Source organism: Varanus komodoensis, unplaced genomic scaffold (genome assembly GCF_004798865.1).
Source record: "Varanus komodoensis strain SLA01 unplaced genomic scaffold, ASM479886v1 scaffold37, whole genome shotgun sequence".
Taxonomy (NCBI): Eukaryota; Metazoa; Chordata; class Lepidosauria; order Squamata; family Varanidae; genus Varanus; species Varanus komodoensis.
The window spans coordinates 1754967-1764952 of record NW_025335889.1 but is presented as its reverse complement, the minus strand read 5'-3'; the positions used below and the strand labels follow the sequence as shown (position 1 = coordinate 1764952).

Genomic DNA, 9986 nt, shown 5'->3' with positions numbered 1-9986 from the left:
GTCAGAATCATGCCAGGACACCTCTTTTTCCTAACCCTAACCCTACCCTGGTCACACCCCTAACCCTAATTTATGGGTGAGCTTCCATTCAAAAAAGAGCACATCCTAGCAGACTTTTGAATTCTGTCCTGATGGAGATACACTTGGGTCTGACATCATATTCTTCTCAGTGGCATCTTCAAACATTTTTATTTGCCCATGTATTTAAATTGTCGTATTTGCAGGAGGGTGAAGAGTTACTCCCTTCAGTTTCTTGTAGATGTTAACTATGTGTTTTTAACTATATTGCACATTTTAACTTTTTATATAGTCCACCTAAGGTCCATGGTTTGGAGTGGCAGTGTGACTTATAAAGTCTGAAAATTAAGAAATAATAGTGTAATGTTATCTGCAAATGTATAATAGATACTGTGTACACATTGTACCATGCTAAACTGTTCTCATTTTTCCCTCATGAGAACCAAGTGGATAGCATAGCCACATCCATATTTGACTCTGCCACAATTATTCTGTGTTTTGTTCTTCCAACCTGCCTGCTTTCTAATGTATTTCTCTATAAGATTACATTATTTCCCACCCTTCCTCAAGTAAGCTCACAGGGAGCTCTCTCTTGGTGTTCTTTTGGGCCTCGGAACTTTTGAGTTAAGCATGTATTTATTTCATTTCTAGAAGGAAAAAATATCCAAACAAATTAAACATATTTTAAACAACAGATAATGAACTGTACACTTGTAAAACATTGGAGGATGGCAAATTTCCTCCTGCCCTTGGATATTCATATACATTTTTAAATTCTCAGCAAAACGGCCATCTCAACCTGGTATGAAAAGATGACAAGGTTAATGCCAGGTAGGCCTCCATTAGGGGCCCCCATGAGAAAATCCTTCCATTTGTTGCTGTCCTCCAAACCTCCCTCAGAGTTAGTACTCAGCGGAGAACCCTGGATGTTGAATGCAGAGTCTGAGTAGGTTACGGCTGAGGGAGGTGATCTGTCAAGGTTAGGCTCAGGGATAGTTGTTAACTCTAGAAGACCCACTGAAGTTTCAAATCTTATCAAGATTACAAGCACAAAGATGATCTGGAGCCAAGTTTAGAAGTAGCCAGATGGACAATGTGGTAAACCAGGAGCAGAAACCCAAAATAAAGAAATGTTTGAGTGGCTGCATTCACACAACATGGCAAGCAACCCTGTGAGGTTACCATGGACCTACCTGACAGACAATAAAGTAGTTTCGACTTTATTGTGGTTTCCATCGTCCCTGCTCAGTACTCACACAGGTGGTATGTATCCCATCAGGCACTGTACCTGAAATTCATTCCCAAGATGCATCACTCCCTGCCTATGTCATCTCCCTTTTCCTCATTGGTCCACAAATAGAGACTGGATGACTGGAGCAGCCCTTGTGGTTGCTGCTGTTTCCAGAAGAGTCTATTGTAGTTGCATACCAGGACCATGGAAACCATGATCCTGGGTTCAGACAACACAAAAGCTAAGATGGTTTGGAGAAACCATAGAAAAACCATTGTTTCTTATTGTGGTTTCTAAAGACCCAAACTTGCCATGATGGAATACCATGGGTGGGTTCAGGCAAAATGATATAGCAACAATGGTACACACACATACACACACGCACATACACTGTGGCTTGTTCTGTTGTCTGAACCCAGCCAGTGAGAAGGAAGTTTATCACAATGCCAGGTAAATGGTTGCTAAGGCCCTGGTCACCAGGAAGCATCCACTCTTGGGAGCTCATAAGAACAGCTAGCCAGACAGGCCTGTAAGGGCCTCTGCTGATGAAGTCTGAATGTCTGAATCTGGTAAGCACAGCAGATATTCACTATAATCTATGTTGATGAATAATGTAGGTACTCTGTGACAGAGAAAGATCTATTAATGATCAATGGACTCATTCTTCAGAGGATTTTGAAAACCATACAGATCATTTAGGCCATTGAATGGCAACTTGTGACCTTCTAGAGTTTTTGGCCTACACCTTCCATTGGGCAAAAGTTGCTCACTGCAATTTGGACAATCAGTTTACAAAAGCAATGGGGCAGCAATCCAATATCCACTTTGATTCATATCTTGCTTGTTCTAATAGGATCTGAGAGGATATACATGCTTCATTAATTCTGCTGTGATAACAATCCTGTGAAGGTTAGAGATACTGAATAGGAATTTGAATATGGGCCTCCCTGGCCCTGATTTAATAATTGGACAAGCCATTGTCAGGGCCCTAGCTGCTACATTGTTTATGCATTACCTTTTCAAAAATCACAGCAGGTCTCAGCATCACTGCCTTGAGGGCTTAACACTTTACTTCTCATCCATTAGTCAGTTGCCCATTTGATCATGAAATAATTTGAAATGGCCCAGGTTGGCAAGCAACTGACCCTGTGCGATCCATGCTTCCTATAATACAACCAAATGTTGCGTCCTGATGGTGACCTTGCTGTGAAGAAACAAGTACTTTAGTAGTACTTTAAAAAAATCAGCTTGCCAGATCGTTTGGGCACTTCTTTTCTTGAAGCTTCTCCTTAATGCCATCAAGTCCCCTCCAATTTATGGTGACCCTATGACTGAAAGCGCTCCAAAATTACTCATCCATGACAGCCCTGCTCAGCTTCCTAAATGCAATGTTGTGGCTTCTTTTATGGAATAAATGCATCTCATTGCTTGTCTCTTCTTCTTCTTCTGCCTTTGCCTTTCTCTAGCTTTCTATTGATTGCCTTCTCCACTGAGTCTTGCTCTCCCATGATTTGTCCTATGACAGCCTCAGTTTGTTATTGTTGTTTCTAGGGAAAATCCTGGCTAGATTTTCTCTACATCCATTAGTCAATTGCACAAAACACATTTGCTGCTCTTTTGATAAAAATATAAGCATTTTAAAATGCCATCCAGAAGAGCAGCTGGATTTAATCACATGTACAGCCCACCTAGTGCAAGTGTGTTGAGACAAAGGTTGTTTGCAGATGGTGTAGGGAATTGTGCTAAGGGAACTGGACCTTGGGGACAACATCAAGACCAAGAGCCCAGGTCCCTTTCTCCCAATGATGACCCAGAGGGTAGCACTTGCTCAGGGCAGCATAAGCAAAATCCACATTATTTATGCGGTTGGGCTGGTGCTAGGATTTGTGCATTCAAATTGCAAAACTGCGCCTGCTCAGGCTTTTAAAGAGCACGGCTGGGAAATGGTTTTGCCGTTTTTGTTCCACCGTCTTAGGAACGCAGAAACAGTTTTAAAGTATGGAATTGCAGTTAGAGAAGGAAAGAGAAATGCTAGTTGCGATCCTGACAACTGAAGCAACACCCCTGGCCATCAGAAAAGTCCCTCCCTCCACCCTCGACCATTAAGTCCAAGGTCTAACATCAGCGCGCTTTTAACAGGAATAATCTCAATCCACGTAAACACGCCAGGGGCAAAAAGTGCCACACACACACTCCACTTCCGCGAGTGCAAAAGACACGGCATCTATTCGGCGAGGGACTTAAGCCCCGCCCACGACTCTTCCCCCTCCCTCGACCAGTCGCGGCCAAGCCCCGCCCCTAACGTCACTGGCCCTCAGAGTGCCGTTCCACAAGGTGGCTGCAAAAAGAGGAGGGCGGGGAGGCCAGGTCACGTGACGGTTCCAATATGGCGGCGCCGTGTCGCTGTCCATCCCCTCCTTTAAGGCAGTCGCGTTTCTTCCGGATCATGGAGCCCATCTGCTCCCGGAGCCCTTGAGAGTGCCGTTTCCCGCCCCGCTTTGGACAGACCGGGACGCGGGCCTTCACGGCGCGACGGCCATGCAGCCCCCTGCCCGCGAGGAGGACACCCGCACCAAGAGCATGTTCGTGTCTCGGGCCTTGGAGAAGATCCTCTCCGAGAAGGAGGCGAAGCGGCCCCCTCACGGGCAGCTGCGGACAGCCTGCCAGGTGGCGCTCGGTGAGTGAGGGAGGCGGGGAGGCCCTGGGACGGCTCCAGCAGGTCCAGAGAATCCTTTTCTTCCCCACCCTCGAGCCTCCTAGGTTCGGAGTCCCGCAGACACCGCTCAGGGGAGCTTGTCAAATGTCTGTGGCAAAACTGGGGAGGGTTGACGCCTGCATTCGCAGCCAACCCACCCTGGCCAAACGTTCATTATGCTGCGCCTAGACCACGTCAGACTGCTGAGGGGCAAAGTGGTACCCCTAAGCTCCACTTTCGTTTACAGGGGAAAAAAGAGGGGAGCCCTGAAATGCAGAAATGGACCCCCCTTTCTTAACTGGCATACCGCCTCTTATATTTCCTCCCTTTCTTCTCCAGTAGCATTACATCGATGCTTACACTCCTAGCCATTTACCAGCTTCCCTAAAATCTAAACATCCTCAATCTTATGCATGTTTTCTTAGAAATAAGTTCAGCAGAATTCCCTCCAGTTTTATCTGTCCCTGCATGAAGCTGAGTTCAGGACCCTGCAACTGCATTCTATAGACTTCATAATTATTTCCCTTTCTCCTTTACTTTTATGGAGTGTGATCTTAGGAACTTTCAGGCCATGGGCTGTCAGTTTCTTCCCTCCTCACCTTAGGCTAGTCTGAGGATTCAGTGTCTGTAGGAGTTCTGTCAAATCTCCTTGATTTTTCCTGCTCTCTTTGTGCATGTAGATACAGATAAATAGGTCAAGAAACAAAGTAAGAAATTAGTGTGGTTGCTGACAGGATTTCTTATCAAATACTGCTCAGTAAATTAACCTGCCACGTTGCTTCCTCCCATGTTGATGAATAGGTGACAAAGTTCTTCTAGAAGGATGTTTCATAATTAATTATTTGATCAGGTTCGGTTGCCAAGGGAATAGTTTATCTTTGAGAAAGAGGGAACAAGGTTAGCCTTGCTTATCTGATTGATTTTTTGGAGATAGGTGGGAACTGTATTACTTAACTGGTGATCAAATGGGTGATAGAATCATATAATAGTAGAGTTGGAAAAGCCCATTGTACTGTTCATTTGTCCCAAATTGTTTTGATGAATCCAGTAATATTTTTCTTGGTCTTTTTTGACAAAATGTCTGTTGTTAAAAAAAAGAACATGAATTTTACAAAATTTATTTATTTTATTTATTTATTTATAATTTTTGTATGCCGTCCCCTTGCTATATAGCTTCGGGACGGCTCACATAAATAAACATAATACAAATACAGTTAAAAATAAAAAAATACTGCCTTACTAAAAAATGTGGTGGTTAGGGAGGAAGGAGAAAGAAGAAATGTTTCTTGGAATTATCTAATGAATGTGTCCTTTAAAAAAGTTACGGAACTTCACCAGATTCTCTGCTTTAGCTGTAAATCTTTTTCTGTGTTCATGTTTGCAGTAAGACCTAATCTAAATGGCAATCTGACAGACTTCTCAGTTAAAATGTATTGTGTGTGTGTGCCAAACAAACTGGACACTGAGACTTGTTTTGGTCAATTTGGATGCTGTTTAGAGCAGTTTCTCAATTAAAAAACAAAAACAAGTTTTACCATGTAGCTAATGTTCAGTTTAGAGCCTTGGCATATACTTAATGCTGGGATCCTCACTGGAACTTACTTCTGAGTAGCTAAACATAAGGTTGTGTTTCAATGTGTTTGTCAAGCCATAAATAATGATATGTATTTCTTTCTGTATTCATGTGTCCCATTTGTAAAATGGGGATTATCATAAGCAGTCATCTCATCTCCAAATTGTGGTGACCCTATGAATACCCTCCATAGTGCCCTAACCTTGATATCCTGTTTAGCTTCTGTAAACTCAGCTATGGCTTTCGTTTTTGAAGTCAGTCCAGCTCAAAGTTGGTCTTCCTCTTCTTTTGCCTTCAACTTTCCCCAGTATGATTGTCTTCTCCATTGAGACTTGCCCTTCTCATGATGTTCCAGAAGTATGACAGCTTCAGTTTTGTCATTTTTGCTTCCAGCACAAGTTCTGGCTTGATTTGATCTAAGACCCTCTTGTCTAACTTTCTTTCAGTCTAGGTTACTCAAAAAGCTCTCTTCCAGCACCATGTTGGAAATGCATCAATTTTCTTCCTGTCAGCTTTCTTCACTGTCCACCTTTTACACACATACATAGTGCTCAGGAATACTATAGTGTGGATGATCTTGGCCTTGATCTCCAGGACCTTGATCTCTAAACCCTGTAATGAAACAATCCAAAATAAAAAATAAATATTAGGCAAGTTCAGTACAATCAACAATAAAGATATTTTATAGTATCCTGTGTGTAGGATGATCTACATAGAGCAGCCAGGAATATTAGTTACAGTATAATAACTCTCTATTGATAGGATATTAGAATTTTCCCTCTGGGAGGTGAAAGTGAAGGTCGACCTGAAATCATGCATATAAGTTCAGAAAGGTCTTGGTATGTTAAGAGGTAGATAGAAATAAGGCATGAAATCACTTCAGTGAAGATATGGCATATTTGCAAAAGAGGGTTGGGCCATAGTTTCATAGAACTTTCAAAGGTGGTGACAAGAAACTTAAAGTATATGCAAAGCAGGAACAAAGAATGCGAGAGCAACTGAAGACATTTCTGTGTGATCAGCTTCTACCATTTGTCAACTGGCTAAGCTCTTGTGCTGATTTCACATCACATGTAAAAAATAAAATATAACTGATGGTATGCCCGTGATTGTGCATTTAGACATTGGTCACTTCATGATCAGTCACTTCATTATTTTCATGTTTATTGAATACCCACTTGGCATAAAAATAATTCTCTGGTGGATTGGCTAATTGATGGTGTTCCCTTGAACTTAATGCAGCTCATTGAGAATTGAGCAATCCATGTTGCAGTCTTTTCCTTCCAGTAATTCTTAGTAGTGCACTATATTTTAAATATCTTTTAATGGAATTCTGATTGCTGTCCTATTCTACAAATAGAGCATTGCAAATTTATATGTTAATGACTCCTTCTGGTTACACTGAGGAATGCTGATTGCAAATGGCTGTCTGACACAGCAAGCAGGGCAAGACTGTAATTGCAGTGAAGGAGCCTCACCAGTCATTAAGGCTGTAATCCTATGCCCACTTACATGGGAGTAAGGCCCATCAAATTTAGTAGAACTTACTTTTGAGTACACACACACAGGATTGTTAAGATACCTGTCATTAGATTTCTCCAGATCATACATGTAATGTCTTGTGCAGTCTTGAAGCTCAAGCTACTGTTCAAGAACTTAATAGTTATCCAAAATTACATTTCTGTAATATTTACAGTTCTTGGAAGGGATTCTAGTGATATTGTTTAAAAACAAATATGTATATGTATTTATTTCTTAAGATCTAAAAATGCCTTTAAAACAGTAAGCAGAATCTTGCTAGTTCATCCACATTTTGGACTTGACTTGTTTTTGTAAACTAAGAGGTTAAACAGTTGTGACTGAAATGTGATCTTTGATCAAATAAGAAAGTAATATACCATAGTATCAGAGAATAGGGGTTACTACTGTTCTATAGTTTTTCATGTAAAAAATGCATAACTTTTTAGTATTGGGTGTTCCTTGAAAACATTTTTAATATTGAGATGCCTTGCAAAGGCAGGATATGAATGTAACGAAATCATAATTCTTATTTGAATTACTCAAGATATATATATATATATATAAAATTATTTGACCTGGCTGCATCCGTATGGTTTTGTTCTGCTGTACTAAGAGAAATTCTTCCTGCTTATGGTTTAAGAATTACATGTTTCTCAGGCTACAATATTATCTGCAGTGTTGTAGATACAAGGAAAAAGGTAAAACTTTAGAGGAAGCTTGCTAAAATTGTGTGTGGTGAGCTGTTTTTTTACAATCCCCTTGTACTTACCATATAATGAATTGTGATGTTATTCCATTAAAGAACACATGTTTATATATTCATCCTAGTTCTGCAGCTTCCCAGTAGTGAATGAAACTTAATGCGAGAGAGAAGTGCTTATCTGAAAGCATTTGTTCAAATCCTCACTTAGAATGTCTGGACCTGGAACTACAAAATGTTTTTATTTTTAGAACTAGCCTCTTGCATTTACATAAGAAATGGGAGGCTTTGCTTTCTTATAAGGGTTCTCTACATGAGGCATTTATTGTGCTTTATTGATTCATCACCCATGATAGTTTATGGGTTCTTTACACAATGTCACCCTCCAGGGCTTCTTCTATGCTTTCTGAGCATTTCTGGTGCTGTTCTTCAGAATGAGGACAATGAACTATTAAAGGGATAGATGCTAAAAATGTTTGTGGGTTTTTTTTGCTCTTTTGCTATATCGCACTGCCACCATGTGGTTGTGTAAGGAAACATAAAGAAAGGCAGAAAACAAAAATTTTGGGGTACATGTGTAAAGCAGCCAGTCTTACTCCTGCAAAGAATTTAGAAACAGAAGTTCTGGTAAAATGGTGGGTTAAAACATGTTTATAAACCTAATCAGTAATTCTGCAGAACTTCTAATTATGCCAATTAACTGTTGGTACTGTGGCACAACAGCTATTTCTGCATGTGTGTGTGTTGTGGAAATTTGCCAATACATTTATTAACATTTGGGAATGGATAATAAGCCTCCTGTTCTACCCAGTAACTTTGCCATATAGCGGTAGTCATCATTATTTTTCATGTAAGAGACACTTTGGTTCTACACAGAACTGCCAAGGCCACTTGGGTCTTCTGGTCAAACAGTGATGTGCAGCATACTTGATTGGAAGCATTTCCATCTGACGCCTTCCACATCATCCAAGCAAGGCCTCATCTGTTAGTCAGCAAGTGAGCAAATTCCAACAGGCTCACATGCTCTTTGGATATGGGTGGCTCTTTTTCTATGCAACACTGAGAAAGTGTTCTGCTTTACTCAGAATTGCAGAATCTCTTAGCACAGGGTCACATTGCTCTTTCTCTTGCTTTTCATGTTAAACTCCCCTCCAGCATCTGTGAAGTGCATTATCGCAGCTAGCCATTGTTAGCTAGTCAACATTGTTCTTTGAATCTTTGGTTTCTCCCTCCCTGCCTCCCCCCACCCACTAATTGGCTGATTGTTCCTGCATTCTACTCTCTTGCCAGCTTACAGCTGACAAATAGCAGGTCTCTTGACTCCCTGCCACCTGTGTCTCCAGATCACAGCAGCTGTCCCACCCACTAAAACAAACAGGCCAGAGCAAGGTAGACTCTGCAGAGAGGAAGCAAGTGAGTGAGCAGCCTCCACAAAGAGACGGTGAAAGAGAGAGGTAGAGAGGCATACTGCATATTATTGGGAACAACCAGTGGTCCTTGGGCCCCACAATAGGAATGCCTCCCTTTAGTGTTCATTATTACAGTTTTTCACAAATCCATTTCATTTCCCTCCAGTCGCTTTTCCACTCCAATGTATTAAATGCTTTTAGGCACCATGCAGTAGAATGACACCATGTAAAATTGGTATTGAACAGACTCTTAAACAGCTATGCTGTTTATTTCAAGGCAGTTTCTGCTGATGACACAATCAGTTTAGAACTTCGAAAGGCAGAGTGAGAAGTCAGTATAGAGTTGAAGAAAAAGTAGGCTATAGAAAAAATGTTAAGGTATCTTGCATCCCCTTCTTTCCTCATGGGATTTCCATTATGGTGCAATCAGCAGTTGTGTGTGTTTTGATTAGGAAAGTGTCATGGAGAAGAATAATAATGAAAAACCACCCTACTGTTGAAACAAACTGGCAATCCCCACAGAAGCATTGCAGTTAGAATCTGGAGAGGTTAATCAGTTTTCATGCAGAATGTGCAATTGGTCCTAGCATTGGCTCATTCTTCCTGATGAATAAAAATTTTGGTATAATTCACAAGTTCATTCACTTTGCTCATCTGTGAATTTGACATATGTTATCATCTGCCCTCAATGCACTTCTGAAACTGGACAGTCTTCATGCAAGATAAATAAAAATCAGCTGGCAGAGACTCGAAATCAGAAATAGTCTCCCATTGGTTGTTGAATATTGCTATGTCAGCCTTTCAGAACACCCTGCTACTGGCCTTAAGGTGGCTATTAC

The 9986-nt window shown here is 41.1% G+C and overlaps 1 protein-coding gene across 3 annotated transcripts in view; it reads left to right on the top strand.

The window, feature by feature from the left end:
* Positions 1–3637: 3637 nt before the first annotated feature.
* Positions 3638–9986, top strand: part of ARFGEF2 (ADP ribosylation factor guanine nucleotide exchange factor 2) — a 58828-nt gene continuing 52479 nt past the window's right edge. For 2 of the 3 annotated variants that reach the window (XM_044440205.1, XM_044440204.1), the window contains exon 1: positions 3639–3926. In XM_044440205.1, coding sequence (XP_044296140.1) covers positions 3788–3926 — 139 coding nt within the window. In that variant the 5' untranslated portion in view covers positions 3639–3787. Of the gene's footprint in view, positions 3927–9986 lie in introns of all 3 variants that reach the window. The other variant, XM_044440206.1, reaches the window with a different exon arrangement.